We start from the raw sequence: 21,429 nt of genomic DNA, 5'->3' as shown, positions 1-21,429 counted from the left end.
GGGTTACACAACCACTTTAAAGTAATTAGGCATTTAGCAATGCTGGGTTTTCTGAGATTGATGAGATTTTACACCAAGTCCTGAGAAATCTGCCTTCCCAAATAGTCTGCCTTCCCAAATAGCTTCTGGAAAACATGGGGTGCCAGCTAATGTAGCTAAACAAAACCGACCTCCTGGCAAATATAAAATGAATGCAGCTGTATTCATTAACATGCCATTAACCCTGGCATCACACATATGCGTGCTAAAATAACATTACGATTTATGCATGAGTTTCTGTGCGAATAGCAATGCGATTTGAGTGCGGTTTCACCAGAGGTGCAATTTTGGCTTCTGTATTTCCACTGACTTCAATGCAAAATCGCCTCCCGTCGACTTCGATGCAAAATCGCCTCCCGTCGACAATATAGTCTACATACATAATGTTCAGGTTTATTATTCCAAAACAAACAGTGTGGAAATAAGGAAACATACCTATCCATTTATGTGTGAAAGAAGAAAACATAACACTATTGTGATACCGCAGCAGCACTGACAGATTAACTCCCTTATAGCACATTACATTCAGTGGAAACCATGTCAGTCACAGTAATTGTCGCCCTGAGCCACAAAAATTGATGAGTTAGTACATATCAAATCTACATTTTCCTTAAAATGACTACTGCTTTTTAAGTCTAAAAACATTCTGAAAATGTCAAAAAGCATGGTAATAAATTAAATGTAAACAACATTCTAGGAACTTTCTGAAATCCTTTCATTAAAGATGGTTGAAAGAACATTTAATTGATGTGAAATCCAGCACGCTCGATTTATAGAAACTATGAACACAGGCATGCAATCATATAATACATTGTGCTACCAATATGTTATATGATTCTGCCCCCTAGTGGCCATGTGTAGAACAGTACTTGTGGCTGCCAATACACACAAGAAAAGTAAACAATGCAATTCTTTTGCTTATTTTACTATTAACTGTTTTAAACTGTGTGATGAGACTGAAGAGTATGTATTAATATTAGTACAGTATCATTGCATATTATAGTTAGGGATTTCTACAGAAAAGATCAGAGTTACACACTCTTGTTCACTGAAACAAAGAAAAATCTATATTGTATTCAATGTATCTTATGTATAGTAACGAGCACACTGTTTGAACTCAATATTGTTTGCATAATTAAAACACCCCCAGGACTGAATACAGTAAATTTAAATGTTTATTTTTTTGTCTGATTTATAAAACATGTATATTAGCTTGAAGATGCATTGTTTTTATTGTAAAATAAAATATAATTAAACAAAAAAGCTAATATTTGTCAATGTTTATATAAATACCCCCACCAAAAGAATAAAAAAATAAACACCTTTTGCTGCAATTGCATTTAGTGGTTCTACCAGCTTTGCTGAATCCAGAAATTTCTGTATACAGCAGATCTCTATATGGCAGTCATGGGGGGAAGTGCAACTCATCAGTGTCTCAATTAATAATACACGTCTGTGCAAAAGAGCAATATAGATGTCCAAAACGCAGTAACACATTCAGTATCTCACAAAAGTTAGTACACCCCTCACATTTTTGTAAATATTTAATACCTTTTCATGTGACAACACTGAAGAAATGACACTTTGCTACAATGTAAAGTAATGAGTGTACAGCTTGTATAACAGTGTAAATTTGCTGTGCCCTCAAAATAATTCAACACAGCCAATAATGTCTAAACCGCTGGCAACAAAAGTGAGTACACCCCTAAGTGAAAATTAGGCCCAAAGTGTCAATATTTTGTGTGGCCACCATTATTTTCCAGCACTACCTTAACCCTCTTGATTCTCAATAGTGTTTAGGTCTGGAGACATGCTTGGCCAGTCCATCACCTTTACCTTCAGCTTCTTTAGCAAGGCAGTGGTCATCTTGGATGTGTGTTTGGAGTTGTTATGTTGGAATACTGCCCTGCGGCCCAGTCTCTGAAGGGAGGGGAAATGCTCTGCTTCTGTATGTCACAGTACATGTTGGCATTCATGGTTCCCTCAATGAACTGTAGCTCCCCAGTGCTGGAAGCACTCATGCAGCCCCAGACCATGACACTCCCACCACCATGTTTGACTGTAGGCAAGACACACTTGTCTGTGTACTCATCACCTGGTTGCCGCCACACACGCTTGATATAATCTAACCCAAATACATTTTAAATTGGTCTCATCAGACCACAGGACATGGTTCCAGTAATCCATGTCCTTAGTCTGCTTGTGTTCAGCAAACTAATGCCGCGTACACACGGTCGGACTTTCCGGCATACTTGGTCCGGCGGACCAGAGTGTGCCGGACAATCCGCCCGTGTGTGGGCGGCGGCGGACTTTTCCGGCGGACTTCTTCCCAAAAGCCCGCCGGACCTAGATTTCAAACATGTTTGAAATCTTTCCGTCGGACTCAGTTTCGGGCGGAAAGTCCGCTCGTGTGTGTGCTGGTCCGACGGAAAGCCCGCTCGTGTGTAGGCTGGTCCGACAGACCAAATACGACACGAGGGGATGGTATTGCATCTCGCGCTCGCTGCAATAGGAAAAACAAAACTTCCTATTGCGGCGAGCGCGGGGCATACCAGGCCCTTAGGTCTGGTATGGATTATAAAGGAGAACCCCGCTACGCCGAAAAAACGGCGTGGGGTCCCCCTAAAATCCATACCAGACCCCGATCCGAGCACGCAGCCTGGCCGGTCAGGAAAGGGGGTGGGGACGAGCGAGCGCCCCCCCCCCTCCTGAACCGTACCAGGCCGCATGCCCTCAACATGGGGGGTGGGTGCTTTGGGGGAGGGGGGCGCCCTGCGCCCCCCCCCCCCAAGCACCTTGTCCCCATGTTGATGAGGACAAGGGCCTCTTCCCGACAACCCTGGCCGTTGGTTGTCGGGGTCTGCGGGCGGGGGCTTATCGGAATCTGGGAGCCCCCTTTAATAAGGGGGCCCCCAGATCCCGGCCCCCCACCCTATGTAAATGAGTATGGGGTACATGGTACCCCTACCCATTTACCTAGGAAAAAAGTGTAAGTAATAAAACACACTACACAGGTTTTTAAAATATTTTATTAAACAGCTCCGGGGGGGGGATCTTCCTCCGGCTTCGGGGGTCTTCTTCCGGCTTCGGGGGTCCCTCCGCTTCATCTTCTCCCGGCGTCCGGTTGGTTCTTCTCCGCTCTCCGGCCTCTTCTCCCGGTGTCGCAGGTCTTCGGCCGGCCCCTCCGCTCTCTTCATGTAGCTCTATTGCGAGCGGAGGTCCGGACTTCTGGGCTTCTTGGCTTCTTGGCTTCTTGGCTTGGCTTGGCTTCTCTTCTCTTCCCCCAGATGTTGACACGACGCTCTCTCCGGCTGGACTGGTTTCTGAGGGCTGCGTTGTGACTTATATAGGCGGAGACCCCGCCCCCATATGATGTCACAGTCCCTGGGCATGCTGGGACTGTGACGTTTTAGGGGGGCGTGGTCGACCACGCCCCCCGACCACGCCCCCTAAAACGTCACAGTCCCAGCATGCCCAGGGACTGTGACATCATATGGGGGCGGGGTCTCCACCTATATAAGTCACAACGCAGCCCTCAGAAACCAGTCCAGCCGGAGAGAGCGTCGTGTCAACATCTGGGGGAAGAGAAGAGAAGCCAAGCCAAGCCAAGAAGCCAAGAAGCCAAGAAGCCAAGAAGCCCAGAAGTCCGGACCTCCGCTCGCAATAGAGCTACATGAAGAGAGCGGAGGGGCCGGCCGAAGACCTGCGACACCGGGAGAAGAGGCCGGAGAGCGGAGAAGAACCAACCGGACGCCGGGAGAAGATGAAGCGGAGGGACCCCCGAAGCCGGAAGAAGACCCCCGAAGCCGGAGGAAGATCCCCCCCCCGGAGCTGTTTAATAAAATATTTTAAAAACCTGTGTAGTGTGTTTTATTACTTACACTTTTTTCCTAGGTAAATGGGTAGGGGTACCATGTACCCCATACTCATTTACATAGGGTGGGGGGCCGGGATCTGGGGGCCCCCTTATTAAAGGGGGCTCCCAGATTCCGATAAGCCCCCGCCCGCAGACCCCGACAACCAACGGCCAGGGTTGTCGGGAAGAGGCCCTTGTCCTCATCAACATGGGGACAAGGTGCTTTGGGGGGGGGGGGGCGCAGGGCGCCCCCCTCCCCCAAAGCACCCACCCCCCATGTTGAGGGCATGCGGCCTGGTACGGTTCAGGAGGGGGGGGGGCGCTCGCTCGTCCCCACCCCCTTTCCTGACCGGCCAGGCTGCGTGCTCGGATCGGGGTCTGGTATGGATTTTAGGGGGACCCCACGCCGTTTTTTCGGCGTAGCGGGGTTCCCCTTTATAATCCATACCAGACCTAAGGGCCTGGTATGCCCCGCGACGGGGCTCGCAAGGTGTCAATCTAGCCGATAAAAGCGGCAAGATTGACATCCTTTTCTAGTCCCGTCGCACCTGAGTCACGTTCAAAATGAACGGACTTGTCCGTGTGTGGGCAAGTCCGTTCATTCTGAAAGTCCGCCGGAACTCCGGCGAAAGTCCGTCGGAAAGACGGGCGGACTTAGCCCGCCGGAAAATCCCGGCGTGTGTGGGCAAGTCCGTTCGTTTTAAAGTCCGGCGCACCTGGCGGACAAAGTCCGTCGGAAAGTGTGCCGGACCAAGTAGGATAGAAAGTCCGCTCGTGTGTACGCGGCATAAGGCTTCATTCTGGGATGACAGCTATGCAGACCAATTTGATGGCTTATGGTCTGAGCACTGACAGACTGACCCCACCACCCCTTCAACCTCTGCAGCAATGCTGGCAGCACTCATACGTCTATTTCCCAAAGACAATCTCTGGATATGACGCTGAGCATGTGCATTCAACTTCTTTGATCGACCATGGCGAGGCCTGTTCTGAGTGGAACCTATCCTATTAAACTGCTGTATGGTCTTGGCCACCGTGCTGCAGCTCAGTTTCAGGGTCTTGGCAATCTTCTTATAGCCTAGGCCAGTGATGGCAAACCTTGGCACTCCACTGCAGAGTGCATGAGCATCATGGGAAATGTAGTTCCAAAACATCTGGAGTGCCAAGGTTCGCCATCACTGGCCTAGGCCATCTTTATGCAGAGCAACAATTCTTTTTTTCAGATCCTCAGAAAGTTCTTTGCCACAAGGTGCTATGTTGAACTTCCAGTGACCAGTATGAGAGAGTTAGAGCGATAAGACCAAATTTAACACACCTGCTCCCCATTCACACCTCAGACCTTGTAACACTAACGAGTCACATGACATCGGGGAGGGGAAAATGGCTAATTGGGCCCAATTTGAACATTTTCACTTAAGCCCCATACACACTATTAGATTTTCTGCAGATTTTTGTCTTCAGATTTACCAAAACCATATAATATAGGGTCAGACCTTAAGAGTTTCAATTTTGTATGCAATCAAGCAGGCCCTTGCATTACATGGTTTTATTAAATCTGAACAAAAAAAAAAACCTGCAAAAAATCTAATAGTGTGTATGGGGTCTTAGGGGTGTACTCATTTTTGTTGCCAGTGGTTTATACATTAATGGCTGTGTGTTGAGTTATTTTGAGGGAACAGCAAATTTACACTGTTATACAAGCTGTACACTCACTACTTTACATTGTAGCAAAGTGTCATTTCTTCAGTGTTGTCACATAAAAAGATAAAATAAAATGTTTACAAAAATGTGAGGGGTGTACTCACTTTTGTCAGATACTGTAACTTTTCTACTTCGCACCATCCAAGTCCACTGTGGTATGTTAATGTGCATTACGTCTTGCATTAGCACGGCAATAAGGCAGGACAGACGGTAGTGCTTTACTGCATTTTTCAGTGCACTCAAAATGTATGGTACCACGTCACACCAAAGTACATAACATGAGCGTTTGCAGTACAACGCACATTACTGCAGCCAAATGGTGTAAATTGCCCTAAGCCTTTTTAAAGTGAATTTTCACTTATCTTAGTGAATGAGGTTAAACAAAGTGAAAATTCACTTTGCAAAGAATACCCAATAACATGCAGGAAAATTAAAAAAAAACTAAATTGCTTGCTTGCACATGGCTGGATGATTGAAGTCAGCACAGCCTCACTTCATTCCCTACACTTAGTGAATTTTCTCTATGCAAAGTCAACTTTTGTTCTGCTTGGACTATAAGGTGAAATTGTGATGACTTCAATCACGTAATAGTGTGCAAGCAATGGATATTCCATGCAAACTTTGCAGGGTGACAATTCACATTTAGTGAAGATTCTCAGCACCATTAGTAAATCAGGCTCACTGTATCACCGTTAAAGTGGTAGTAAACTGCCACTGGACACTTGTACCTACAAATAAGCTTATAATAAAAGCACCTGTAGGTACAAGGAATATCTTCTAAACATGCACCGTTTAGGAGATATTTAGTGTCTCTGCAGGCAGTGACATCACCAGCGCATGTGCTCCGAAGGAACAGCATACTCGTGCCGTTCCTTCAGAGCTCTGGGCCGCGGCCAAATGGCCAGAGCCCGTGAACCCGGAAGGAAGACCAAGTGAAGATGGAAACACTGTCATTGATGACAGCACACTGCTGGAGGGCTTTGTTTTAAAGTAAATCTTTCATAATATGCTAGTATGCAATGCATACTAGCACATTGAGCCTTTACCTTGCAGGGAGAATATTTTTTTCTTTTTAGCAAAGTTTACTACTGCTTTAAACATAAACTGCTACTTGATTTAATATCTATCTTTTTGGTTTATATTACATATTGATACAATCTAATTCACAAGAGATTAAGAAAGCTACAAAACAATAAATGTATTCTTTAGATACTAATCTAAACTAGCATGTACCAGACAACTGGGTATGCTGTATAGTTTTAGGCAAGATATTGGTTTTACTCTGCTTTCTGATTGTCATGGAAACAATGCAACCATCTTTCATTTTATGCCATGCATAGAATGTGCAGCATTTGCTTGTCATGGAATTATGGCACTCAGATTACTGTCTTCTCCTATTCATTATTTCTATTTAAATTGATGATCTCCTAGTTCGTATTCTCTTTAAAATGTACAGATAGCACAACTGTTACCATGGTTACAGTGCATTATCTCCTATTTTTCGACATTCAGACTCATCAGGCATTCCCTGCACACATCATTTTGCCCAAGCCCTGCTGCAGTATGCTGCTGCCCTGCCCAGCCTCTACGAAGCTTAGCTCACATTTTCTAGGAAGAAAACAATGTACTGTATGTATTCAACCATTTGTACTTCAGTTGTCACTTGACCAATAATGCATGTTAAACAATTAAAGGAAATAGAACAAATCCCCCCTTGTTATTTAACTGTCATATAAAAAGTCAAATCTTAATAGCAAATCTGGTATGGGCACCTGAGCTGCAGTACAGTTTACACAAAATCATACATCCGCTGGATAAGTCGAAGAACAGTGAGCAAAGTGAAGCAACTCATAATAACCAATCAAGATTAATTTCTTTTTGTAGTGTCATGAAAAAAAAAACACATGTAGCATGTCTCTGCAAGACATGCACACTTCCCCATGTTTTTTCCCATTAAAGACTGTGCAAGTACAGAAAAATACCTGCTGATCTGCAAGAAGGGAGAAGCGAGGGGCAAAGAAATTTGCACCGCTCACCTATGGGGCCGTTGCAGACAATAGATAAAATTTAGACCACTAGTACTACTACTAGTTAGTATTAAAAAAAAAAAAAATGAAATTATTGGCTTAGGACAAGTCACATGTTAAAACTGGCACGAGCAGTTTACTATAAAAAGAAATTTAACTGCACAACAAACAGTCAGCAGTGGATCAGCAGAAGACGCACCCCACCCTCCCACCCATCGTCACGGTTCCTTTTATGTGGTTAGTCCTTTTCTCTAGAAAAGGGACAGTTCTATATTATATATGGACTTTTGTGTATTAACTTGAGCTGTTATGGCGGAGTTAAATATGGTTTTATAGTGTATGGTGTATTTTACCTTATATAAAATTGGTACTTATTAGTTGAAAATGTTGTTTTTAAATCAATATCAATAAAAGGGCTGCGGCCATTTCAAATTCATAATTAAAGTTTGTTTATTCATTTTGTTAAATTGTTTTATATTATTAAAGTTCTGGTTACGGTCCCATATGTACTGTTGTGGGCTGGCAACACAGCATTTTTGCTTTGTGTTGACTGCACAGTTGACCTTCGCTAAACTACTTTGGTTCATCCCCTAGTCTGTTCTACACACTAATTGATCTGCAGTTGAGAACTATGAGGGCTAATTATGCTCATTTATATAACACAGAGAGCATGCACAGGCCAATAGACAGGTCTGAATTTCTGACATGCTCAACAGCTATTTTTTTCAACGTTAAAGCTGGCCATAGACAGTGTGATTTTCTTTCCTGCAACCTTGAATCACTTGAAAAATCCAACAGGCTGGCTGTACCCAAGTTGATCGATCAGCTTGGGTACAATCAGCCTGCCCATACATGGTTTGAATCTTGGCTGGTCCTTGCTGAACTGGCCAAGATTCGAAACGTCTATGCCCGACTTAAGTTGCTGCACAATTCCACATTACCATAGTCATGGCCAGTGCTACCACTAGGCAAACTAGGCAGCCGCCTAGGGCACCCAGCTGCTGCTTTCCCTCCGCGTCTGCATGCTCTGCAGGCTGCAGCATGTAACTAACTCAGTCTAAGGCAGCCGCCCCGTCCGACCGATAGTGTTATTAGAGGCACAGCACTGGAGCCTGGAGGACATGTCCTGAGTCTCCCAACAGAACGGAAGCAAACATCCCCTGCCGCTGCGTGCCTCTATGATCATCAGTGACCGACCTGTCTGTCTCTCTCAGGGACTCTCTGGTGACCGTCCCAGTACAGCCAGCTCCGCCTTACATACAATGCATTCCTTACAGCAGGGGTGCCCAACTGCTGGCTCTCTGATGGGGCTCGTCACCTCCTGCTCTGGGATGGTGGGCCGGCAAGCCCAGATTGCAGGTTCCTGACTCACCATCCCCGAGCATAAGTGTGAAGAACAGGTACTAGAGCCGAAGCTTTCTGTATAGCGCCGGCTCCTGTCACATGGGTAGGGCACAGGGGGTGGAGTCAGGGACAGAAATATGAGGTTTTCACCTAGGGTGTCAAAAATCCCTGCACCAAAAAAATTAAAAAAATTAGATTAAAAATTTAGCTTGTTTACCTGAGTGAAGTATTTTCCATCTTGTTTTAAGACTTTCATGGAAAGGTCCAAAATCAAACTTAAAAATTCCCAGGTAGAATCTAGATAAAAAAAAAAAATTCACTAGTGAGGCCATTGATCATTTCTTGAAATTAAAATACATTTAACCATGTCTAATATTGCCTTTGCTCATACATGGGTTTATAGCCACAGGTAACACATTTTTGTAATCTACGGTGCTCTACAAATATTGCATTGGTTGTATAAAATAGCAAAGTGTTCATTCAACAAAAAGTAGCGACAAGTGTCAGGAACCATTATTTACTTATATTCAAACAGAAGATGCTTTTGCTTTTCATAACGAACAAGTTTAAAAGAAAAACATGTGAAACCGCTTCTAAGAAAATGCTTCCTTTTATCGTCCTGGACTGCAGGTGAGACATCTTAGCACAGCAGGCATATTGATACAAGTGAAGCTAAAAAGACCAGCTTGACTTTTTTCATTAAAAAAGGCTTGAGATGCGATACTTTCGATCTTGAAACAAATGGACATATTTTTAAAAAGGTGATCTTTACTGTTTGACTTGCAATGTCACATATTTAAAGTGTTTACAGCTTATCATAGAAAATGATGCAACATATCCTAACTACCTTCTTCTGGAGATGTAGAAATGGGGACTGCGGTGAGATCATTAATCACATAATCAAACATTCGCCCTTCTTTGGCATACATCTTCAACACTGGGATACAATCTTCAACCAAAATCTGTTAAAATGACACAAACCAATACAGTTATATACAATCTTATAAAACTGACAGTTTAGGCGACAAACTGGGCCTGAGAAAGAAAGGTCAATGGAAGATTACAATATGATTTTAAAGTAGTGTCTATGTTTAAAGTACATCTAAAGGCAAAACTTTTTTTTTAGTTTTGTATAGGGTGGAGAGGGATTAGAACCCATATTAGTTCTTATTGCTCTCTGTCCCCATTAGGGAGATTCACCCCCTCTATTTGTCCTGTTTGGGTTTTTTTTTTACTTTCAATGATAATGGCAAATTTTGGTTTGTCCCCAGAGAAGTAATAGAGGTGAAATCTTCCAATGGGGACACTAGTTGTGGTGACCTAGGACCCCCCAAGAGATTCACTTAATTTACAGGGGTTTCCTTTCACTTTGTTTGGCTATGGGACAGGAAGTGAAGGTAAATCTCCCCAATGGGACACAGATGGCGAAAAAAAATTGTACAGAGGTTATAACCTTCCCTTGCTCTATCCAAAATGAAAAAAAAAAAAAGGTTTTGCCGATAGTTCTACTTTAAAGGATGAGTTAATATTCAGGGTGCAACGTGTTATGAAAGTACCGGCCCCTGCTCCCCCGCTTTGACAGCTAGTGAGGCATCTTTTCCTCCGCTAGCTGTCAAAATGTAAAAACAACTCATTCACAGTTTTCTGTGAATGGAAAACTACCACGGTGCTGTGAGCACCGTGGTAGTTCATTGATTCTCCCTGTCAGTAAGTTTCTGCTTGCTTTCCCGTATGAGGTACAAGCAAGCAGATACACCGACAGGTCTGCAGGAGCCCTGCATGACATTAGTGATCTGCTGTTTGCTGGTGTAATGCTTTACAGGCTCAGACAACAAAAATAAAAAAAAAACATTTATTTATTTTTCTGTAAATAGGTGCAATGAGCCCCTAAGGACAGGGTTGGCTAAAACACGTTAAAGAGCAATTCCCCTTTTGTTGAGAAAAAAAAAAAAAAACACAATCCCCTCTGCATGATCAATGTACATCACAGGGATTTTTACAAAACTTTGTTGCAGATCCCTACCAGTTTTTGCATTGATAAAATAGTTCCACTGAGTCTTTTGGGCACCGTTTCTGTATGGGAGTGACTAATTCGTTTTACTGAAGCTAGTGCAATTACAGGGTTCTGATGGGAAAGGTTTCAGTGTCTGAATCCCTTTAGAAGTAATTAACCTTTTGGGAGTATCTCACCAAAAAGAACATTTTTGTTGCAGGGGATACATGACTTGCATCTTAGTGCAGAGTCCATCACACAAGCAGGAAATGACATTTCTGGGGGCGTTTCGTATGCCAAAATGTATACAGAAACCCCTCCAAGTTGCCATACAACCTTGAATTTTACAGAAAATTACAGGGCTGCAGTTGAAAAAGGAGAGTTAATTGTTATTAAGCATAGCCTATCCAGGCATTATAATTACAATACGGCTTGTGTAGCAATTGTATTTGCTATAATAATATTTTTTACGCAAGTGGAGTTACCCTTTAAGCATGGTTACGTGTTAAGTGTTCTGGTCATTTGTCACGTGTTATAAACCAGTGGAAAATTGTAGCTGAGCATCACTACCGTGTAGCCTGCCCTGTTGTGGCTAATAGCAGTGAGCTGCTCATGTGTTACATATTGATGTTGTCAGAGTAGCTTTCATGGCATTACAGAAAAGCAGATGGGACTGTTAATACCCCACCTGTGCATTCAAATCCAGGAAGAGATACTGTTCCCAAAATGCCAGAATACCAGCAACAAGAAGGGAAGAGATTGGCCTGTTGCCCTACAGCTAAGTCTGGTGAGAAAAAGAAAGCCTTGGAAAATTGGCTCCATGCTTTTTATGAGCAAAGTGTACATTTAAAAAGCTGTTGTGTCAATTGCAATTTTTCAGACTTGGCTTTTGGCCCAAGTTGTAATTTTTAATGAATGTGTACTTTTTTGACTTAGATGTTGAATGGATAATATAGTTATCTCCAGCTTTGTTTATAGTAAATGGTATAGAGCTACATTATACTCCAATAATAATGGCTAAGATAGATTAAAATAATCAACTTTGATGTATTGAAAAAAGGGTATTAGTACCACAGCACTGACAGCCTGAATAAATACAATAAAGTGCAACTGTAGTGCCTACAAAATTAAGTGCAAAATTAATAAAAAAAAAAAAAAAAAAATATATATATATATATATATATATATATATATCAAGCATGTAGCCAGAGAAAGCTTAAAAAAACCATGTAAATATGTATAAGCTTCTAATTGGAAGGTTCCTTTCACAGGTGCCTTCCACAGGTGCTGCTGTACTAGAAATAGTGCAAATCAATATTAAGCTTGTGACCAGCGAATGTCCAAAAAAGACGTGCACATAAACATATAGCAATTCTCAGTTTATAAGTTCCTTTCCCAAGTTCCTTTCAAAAGTGCTGCTGTGCTAAAAAAAAAACATAAGATGCTGTAAACAGATGCATACGGGATCTACACCCCCCCTTTATGGTTGATCTAACCAGTTCCAATGGACCCCCAAGCAGTACTAGGTTGCAGGTCAGGTAAGCTTAGTATGGTGAGCGAGGTGATGAAAACGCCAACTCCTGGGTGTGATCCTTCCTGGGGTGTTTTCAGGCACAAACATATGGAGAAAGAGCCCACATAGTAAAGTACATCATTAAAATCAATCTTTACAAAGTTCCAAACATAAAATCAATCTTTACAAAGTTCCAAGGTGGAGGGCAAACGAATGAACATCAATTACCAGTCCATTAATCAATAGGTTCTCACACAACCCAACTGCAATTGAATGGGCATCGGTCATGATGTTACCGCGGTGCTGCAAGCTGCGTCTGACTCTGTTTCTCCATTCTCACATGGCGTTATAGCCAGATGTGGGCTCCACCCAATCACAAGACCATGACATCATTTCCCCCTGGGTGTACCCAGCTTCGAATACACCCAACAGCAAACACTACGCTCATATGACCATACCTCACTTCCCTTGGATGTTTTGACAGGTCACTCAAAAATAATCCTTATTAAACCACATGGGTATTGAGAGCAACAATAACTCGATGACAAAAATAGGAAAAATAAACATAAATTTAAATAAAATATAAATAATAAAAATAAAAAATAAAAAATTTCCATAAAGAAAAAATTTTAAAAAATATAATGAAAAAAATACATAAAATAAAAATAAAGATAAGAATAAACTAAAAATACAAATAAATAAAAATAAATAAAAACATAGTGAAAATTAAAAAAAAGAAAAATGAAAAAATAAAATAAAAAAATTAAATAAATAAAAATATAGAAATGAAAATAAACCAATGAACAAATACTAAACCACATAATCAAATCACCAGCTGGATAAAAAAACAATTGAGGTCCAACTCTATGTTCAACCCCGTAGGATTAATTGTATTAAGCAAATAAATCAATTTGGTTACGTTTTGTGAAATACCTTTAGTAAGATTACCCCCCCTCCAATTGGGGAGCACCCTGTCTATACCACAAAACTTCAAAGATGTGGGGTCTCGATTGTGAACCAATCTATAATGCCTGGATAGGCTATGCTTAACAAACCCATTTTCTATATTGTTGACATGTTCGCGTAACCTCACCCCAAGGTTCCTAGTAGTTCTCCTCACATATTGGAGCTTGCATGGGCATTCCAATAGGTAGGTCACATGCGTACTATCACACGAGATGGACTTCTCTATCTCCAACGACGTACCTCTGGACTTAGACTCGAAATGTGTAATTTTCTTCGGTTTGTGTTTAATGGTCCTACATGCCACACATCTCCAACATGTGAAAAAACCCACCTGGTCCAGAAAGTCCCCCCCCCTTCGAGGAGGGTCGACAACATTCCTGGCAAGTTTATGCCTCAAAGTAGGAGGCTTGGTGTAAATGAATTGGGGTTTGCTCGGTAAAATTGCATTTAATACTTGATCCTTCAGGAGTAATGGCCAATGTTTAGATTTTATTCTCTCAACCTGCTCATATTGTCTCGTAAACCCAGTTATAAAACCTAACCCATAATTGTTACGTTTATGTTCCTTATCTTGTAACATTACATTTATATCCAATTGTAGGACTTCCTGTTGTGTCTTAACTAATTCTTTGGGCGCATACACGTTCTCTTGGAATCTACTTATAATTACTTGTGTTTGGCTATAATAATCCACGTTGTCACAATTCCTGCGTATTCTCATCATCTAGCTTTTAGGTACCCCATTTAGCCATCTGGGGTGATGGCAACTTCTTTCTGGAATATACCTATTACAGTCCACCTCCTTAAAGAAAATGTGTGCGTTTAATTCGCCATTATTCTTGAAAATGACCAGATCTAGGTAGTCGACAGCCAATTTATCATACGTTTCCGTAAATGAAATTCCATAGGAGTTATTATTAATATCATGTAGGAATTCCAGAAAAGTTTCTTGCCTTCCTGCCCACACAATGAGGATATCATCAGTATATCTCTTGTATAACCTCTGGTCTCAATTCTCCATGTATGGCCTCATGTTCCCATTTGCTCATAAAAATATTTGCCACTGAGGGTGCATACTTGTCCCCCATGGCTACTCACTTCCTCTGCCTATAGTGGCTACCATTATACCAAAAGAAATTCCCTTTCAGATCCAGTGTTTTAACCAAAAACTGTCTGATTCCTTTTTAAATTGGTCTTTTGTAAGGCCCATGTTACTGCGTTCAAGGCAAAACTTTGTTTGATATTGGTGTAGAGCGAATTAAAATCAATACCTGCCAGGATGCAGTCGTCTAATACTTCCATATCTTTAAGCAGGTTAATCAGTTCCTTACTGTCTCTTAAGTAGGCTGGTGACTTCTGGGCCAAGGGTTGCAGGAAGCAATTCAAGTATTCCCCCAGCCTACGGAGCAGAGAGTCAATGCCACTTACTATTGGTCTTCCCGGGGGTTTGGCCTTGCATTTGTGAATTTTCGGTATTTGATAGATAACCAGCATACATGGGGCATCAGGTATAAGATATCTAGCTTCTCTTTTATTGATGAGATCTTCATTATAGGCTTTGTTAATCTTTTCAATGTGGCCTTATATTTGTTTGTAAGGTTCTCCTTTAACACCTCATAGGTTTCTTGATCGTCAACTAATCTATTGAGTTCTGTCATATAATCTCTTTTATTTAAAATGACCAATCCTCCTCCTTTAGCAGCTGGTCGTATCACAACCTCTTTGTTTTTTTCTAACGGTCTGAGCCCTTGTTCTATATCTTTTTTGCTCCTTCCTGATACAATCTTGAGTTTATCAAGATTCTGTTCGACCAGGATCCCGAAAACCTCACTAAAGTGGTCGTTTTGTACTTTGGGGTTAAACACCGACCTATTCCTAAGCTGAGTGTGTTGAAATTGGTTTTCCTCCTGATCTCTCTGTGGTTGCATATTGGCATAATGTTTCCCGATAGTCATCTTCCTCATGAATTTGTGTAAATCAATAAAAACATCAAATTTATTCAATTTCCTGTCAGGGGCGAATTTGAGACCTAATTCTAAAACGTGCAGTACGTCTTCTGAGAAAACGGCGTTGCTCAACTCAAAAATACCTTGTCCTACGTCTCTCTTTTTTTTCCTCTGCCTTCTTCTACATCCTCTGCTCCTCGGACCAAAACAATGGCAGAGAAGAAAGAAATCGTGGACCAGAGACTATAGAGGAGGGCAGAGGAAAAAGAGATGTTTCAAGGGGGAAACAGTGTCATGGTCTTGTCATTGGGCAGAGCCCAAACCTGGCTATAAATATCACAGCGATGCCGTGAGTCTCTTGTCTTTGATAACGCCCTGTGGGAAGGGAGAAACGCAGTGTCAGACGCAGCTTGCGGCGCCGCGGTGACATCATGTCCGATGCCCCTTTAAATGCTGTTAGGTTGTGAGAGAACCTATTAATTAATGGACTGGTAATTGATGTTCATCCACTTGCCCTCCACCTTGAAACCTTGTAAAGACTGATTTTATGATTGGAACTTTGTAAAGATTGATTTTAATGAATAAGGCCCCTTTCACACTGGGGCGGGGGTGGCGTTGAAGGTAAAGCGCCGCTATTGTTAGCGGCGCTTTACCGTCGGTATTTGGCCACTAGCGGGGCGGTTTTACCCCCTGCTAGCAGCCGAGAAAGGGTTAAAAACCACCGCAACCAGCGGTATAGCCGCGGTGCTCCATTGATTTCAATGGGCAGGAGCGGTGAAGGAGCGGTATACACACCGCTCCAAAGATGCTGCTAGCAGGACTTTTTTTTACCATCCTGCTAGCGCACCGCTCCAGTGTGAAAGCCCTCGGGGCTTTCACACTGGAGACAAAGCAGTGGCACTTTCAGGTCGGTTTGCAGGCACTATTTTTAGCGCAATAGCGCCTGCAAACCACCTCAGTGTAAAAGGGCTCTTAAACAAGACATACTTTACTATGTGGGCTCTTTCTCCATATGTTTGTGCCTGAAAACACTCCAGGAAAGATCACACCCAGGAGTTGGCGTTTTCATCACCCCGCTTCACCATCCTAAGCTTACCTGACCCGCAACGCAGTACTGCTTGGGGGTCCATTGAATCTGGTTAGTTCAGCTATAGGGGGGGGTGTAGATCTCATTTGCACCTGTTTACAGCATCATATGTTTTTTTAGCACAGCAGCACTTTTGAAAAAACTTGGGAAAGGAAGTTATCAACTGAGAACTGCTATATGTTTATGTGCACGTCTTTTTTGGACTTTCGCTGGTCACAAGCTTGATATTGATTTGCACTATTTCTAGCACAGCAGTACCTGTGGAAGGCACCTGTGAAAGGAACCTTCCAACTAGAAGTTTATACATATTTACATTTAGGCTGTCAGCACTGTGGTACTTATACCCTTTTTCCCATGTTTTGACTTCTGTCATGTACAGCAGCGGCAGGCTTAATCACTAATTAGTATCTTTAGCGCAGGGGATTGTTTTTTCAAACTTTGATGTATGCTCCTGCATTATCCAATCAGGCTAAAGGTGCAGATTTGACACCACTCTATACCTTTATGCTCCCATGCTTATCTGAGTTACCCTCCTGCATCAAGTTTTTTATCCCAACCACTGCACTACCTGCCTGGAGTTTGCATGTTCTCCCTTTGCCTGGGTTTCCTCTGGGCCTGGGTTTCCTCCGGGTACTCCAGTTTCTTTCCACATATCAAAGACATGCTGGTAGGCGAATTGGCTCCTGCCTAAACTGCTCATAGTTTGTGTATGTATGAACGTGGGTTAGGGACCTTAGATTGTAAGCTCAATGAGGGCAGGGACTGATGTGAATGTATAATAGGGGCACCATAAAACAGCTCTGGAATTTTATCTAGAGTTAGTATTGGGAAAAAGTATTTTGACTACTAGGCCCCCTGACCTCCATCTCTGAACACTGTAATGTTAAATAGACCTAAAGGGGTATGTGACAAATAACACTGTGGGGGTTTTCACTTCAGAGTTCTCAATTGAGGTGAGGGGGAGAGGAGGGCAGGTGAAACTATTTGATCACAAATGACAGCTGGTGACCTCTAGCTGACCAGTATCTTGAGATTTCTGTCATAGCCCAAGAGCGCCCCCCACTGACTGAAGTGGTAAAGCCTTAAGATATGTGAGCGGGAGGGTCTCTACCTGGAAGGGTGTGCTTTGCAAGTGTACATAACCTCAGAATACAGACCTCTGGCTCTCTCTCACTCTTGGTCTCTCTGGCTGCACAATGGAAACGTAAGGTTGTTTGTGTAATGTATCTCCATTACTGAGGGCCGGTTAACACTGCAGCGATGTGGGAACCCTGCAAATCCACTGCGGGTTCCCGCATTGCACGTCTTCCGGCGGCAGTTCACACTGCCCTATGCAACTGCTGGGAGTGTCAATTAAAAGTTAATGACAAATCAGTTCGCATATCGCAGTATGAACAGCAAATTCAAACAGAAATCGGATCGCCTGGGTGTGAACACCCATGCGATTCGATCCTGTTGCGGACCAAAAAAAGGGTCCTGTGCGAGTTTGGTCCGAATGCAATGCCAATACAGTCATACTATCTGTATGGCTGAAACAGCATCGCACAGAGATCGCATGTGATTTGCACAGCAGTGCGAATCACATCCGATGTTGGACATTGCTGCAGTGTGAAATGGCACTTATTTGTGTCTAACATCCTCTTTCTGTAATTGTCTTTGTCCATTGGCAACACTGTATTTGTAACATCGCTGCTTTTAAAGTTTTACCAGCTACGTTATATTTAGTTATATTTGATTAAAGCGTTTGTTAAACCAAAAAAAAAAAAAAAAAAATGGCTCCTGCTCCTTTAAAGCATATTATATGACACAGTGCTTGTCCTGTGTCATTTGGCCCCCTGTAACACCTAAAAAACCTGGCTGATCCGGTCAGTTTCTCCCCATCCCTCTGTAAACTGACCACGGTGTATCATGGCTGCAGATACCAGACACCGTGGTCAATTTACATGCCTCCGTCATCCACAGCCTGCCATCTGCTCTCCTCTCTGCTCCTGTGTCCTCCTCCCCCTCCCCTCTCTGTCTGTGTGTGAGCCGCCCCTCCCCACTCCTACTACTCTCATAACACTAACCTGTATACACCATCAGCACTGCCTCCTATTGCAGTGTCCCACTCTGTGAATGATTTATAAATATAAATGCTGTAAATATCCAATTTAAGAGCCGAGATTGCGATCACATAACCAGCCAGCTCTCTCCTTCTCTCCTCCAGACTGACATCAGCAGGGAAATCTCAGCCCCTCTTGGCCAGTCATGTGATCACAATCTCAGCAGTGAAATTAGGTATTTGCAGCATTTATTTTTATAAATCACACACAGAGGGGGATACTACAATAGGAGGCAGTGCTGAAGGTGTATACAGGTTAGAGTGGCTTAACAACCACTTCAAATGGCCAGCTTCTTTTCTGTATAAATTAGATCTTTATTTTTTAGCACAGTTATCATTTGTTATAAATTTTATTGCTAATACCTGCAACCGCATTGACTAGATTCTTATATAGACTTAAGGTTGTAATCACTTATTATATTTAGCATCAAGCCAATAAGTGAGGTAGTAGAGAAATCGCCAAAACACTAGTGATATGTGACCAATAGCAGGTGAATTAAATGCTGTAACTCCTCTGATCGCTAGCACCAAGAGTAGACAGTTTCTGAATAGTCATGACCCAAGATTGTTCTGTTCAAGTCAAAGAACAGACATAAAGAGGAGTCTTAATTTAAGTAAGTTTTGGTACGAAAAAAGTAAAAAATTAGCACCCTGACCATTAAAAAGGGGGACTGTATAAATCTATATACTAGATGAGGCCCTCTTAAGTTATTGCATATGTCATCAAATTACAAAAACATACACCATTTAAAAAAAGCAGCATAAAAAATACATACCTCATAGCAGTCACCTTTAAGATTGTCTAACACATCACCACATGTTTTTCGCATATGTTTTCTACATCCATCGATCACCATTTGGTCTATGTTTGAAAGATGTTAAGGTCTGATTATTTGTTTGTGACACATGACAGTGTAATGGGAAAGCTTGACAAGCCTGCTGCAATAGTGATGTAATTTATGTCATGCTTCACAGATACAGCTGAGTGTGGGAATCAGATCTTGGCTGAATAACAAGGAGCAGCACTTTCACTGACTCAATCACTAAATCTGTCACCCAAAGCTCTGCTCTCTAGATTTGTGTACTGAGGAGGGAAAAACCTCACATCACTTTTATTTACAAGACATATCATAAATAATGCTCATAATAGTAATTATTACACAACATTTATTTATTAAACATGTTCATTTTCAGAAATGGCATATTTCTGTATTTGCATATATTAAAAAAAGTTAATTGAAGGACAAACCGTTAAAAGGGAATAGGAGTTGGAGAGTGTGATGTCACCACCATGCCTCTCCACCTCATCCAATCAGGGAACATCTTGTATTCAATGAGATAAAACAAGGCGCTATGAATAGCAGCTGTATGGAGCAAGTGACCCCTTGTTTCACTATGTAACAAGGTCAGCTGCTCAACACAGGATTCGGAAGACTACGCTAATCACTGTAGTAGTGCCAACTACTACAGTGATTCTCTGCTTCCACATCAGTCCTACAGGTATGGAATTTGGATACTTGCAAAGCATACCTGGAGTTCAGCTTTAAACATTTGATCCAAATAAATAAAGCAGGTTCTGACCATGAACCAATTGTTTTCCCCACCACAATTTTGTAAGATAACATGGGGATAGTGTATGTGCCAATACACTCTACATGAGCTCTATGGGTTTGTAAAAAGCATACAGTATGACCATGCAACCCAAAATGTTCTTTGGGAAGTGATGCAGAAACATGGAGTTACGGTGGTGCCTGTGTGTTTTATCTGGTCTCTGCATACCGAGAGACTTGATTACATATTAGGCATTTAGCCCAGGGGTCTCCAAACCTTTCAGTATGAGGGCAACATCATATATTGGACATGCACTTGCATCTTTGTTCCTTTAGTCATTTTACAAAGCTTAAGTGCATAAATGTGGTTGCTGAATTGAACAGGAAATAGCCCGTATTTGATTGGTAAAGCCACAAGCTTTCTATAAACATTATTTTTTTACAGAAAGCAACCAGATGTACACTTAAGTGGTCATGACAACGTGTTTTGGGCATGGCCCTTTTTCAAGTCTTCTTTTTATATTGCGTTGACATAGCGATTGTCCACTTTTTTTTATAAACTTGCTTCTGTTTTTAGAAGCATTTTGATGTCAGTGATTCAGCCTGGAACTTTTAGACCAAGCACCACGATACCTTAATTTTTAAGAGTACCCCAAGGGCTTGCCACTTGGATTGTAGGCTTATGCCCCGTACACACGGTCAGACATTGATCGGACATTCCGACAACAAAATTTTTTCTGACGGATGTTGGCTCAAACTTGTCTTGCATACACACGGTCACACAAAGTAATCGGAAAATCCGATCATTCTGAACGCGGTGACGTAAAACACGTACATCGGGACTATAAACGGGGCAGTAGCCAATAGCTTTCATCTCTTTATTTATTCTGAGCATGCGTGGCACTTTGTGCGTCGGATTTGTGTACACACGATCGGAAATTCCGACAACGGATTTTGTTGTCGGAAAATTTTATAGCCTGCTCTCAAACTTTGTGTGTCGGAAAATCCGATGGAAAATGTCCGATGGAGCCCACACACGGTCGGTATGTCCGACAACGCGCTCCGATCGGACACTTTCCATCGGAAAATCCGACCGTGTGTACAGGGTATAAGACTTTTGTTACACCACTAACTGTGTTTTTCATGTGTAGCTGCTGGGGTGAAATAGTTACCAAGGACTTCTTTACTTGCTGCTGTGGTTTTAGCGCCTGGACATTATGGTTTATGGCATAAAACTAGTAGTAAAAAAGTAGTTCAATACCCAAAACTCCCTCCACGAAGTTAGAAATAGTTATAAACATTAGGA

At 42.3% G+C, this 21,429-nt stretch overlaps 1 protein-coding gene across 1 annotated transcript in view; it reads right to left on the bottom strand.

The window, feature by feature from the left end:
• Window positions 1-21,429, bottom strand: part of SMS (spermine synthase) — a 333,972-nt gene that overhangs the window by 116,953 nt on the left and 195,590 nt on the right. Inside the window, exons 7-9 of the mRNA XM_073616503.1 lie at window positions 19,350-19,439; window positions 9,815-9,929; window positions 9,185-9,264 (exon numbers count right to left, since the gene is read on the bottom strand). Of these exons, the coding sequence (XP_073472604.1) occupies window positions 9,185-9,264; window positions 9,815-9,929; window positions 19,350-19,439 (285 nt within the window). The remainder of the gene's footprint in view (window positions 1-9,184; window positions 9,265-9,814; window positions 9,930-19,349; window positions 19,440-21,429) is intronic.

Source organism: Aquarana catesbeiana, linkage group LG02 (assembly GCF_042186555.1).
Source record: "Aquarana catesbeiana isolate 2022-GZ linkage group LG02, ASM4218655v1, whole genome shotgun sequence".
In the NCBI taxonomy this organism is placed as follows: Eukaryota; Metazoa; Chordata; class Amphibia; order Anura; family Ranidae; genus Aquarana; species Aquarana catesbeiana.
This window is presented reverse-complemented; position numbering and strand designations above follow the sequence as displayed.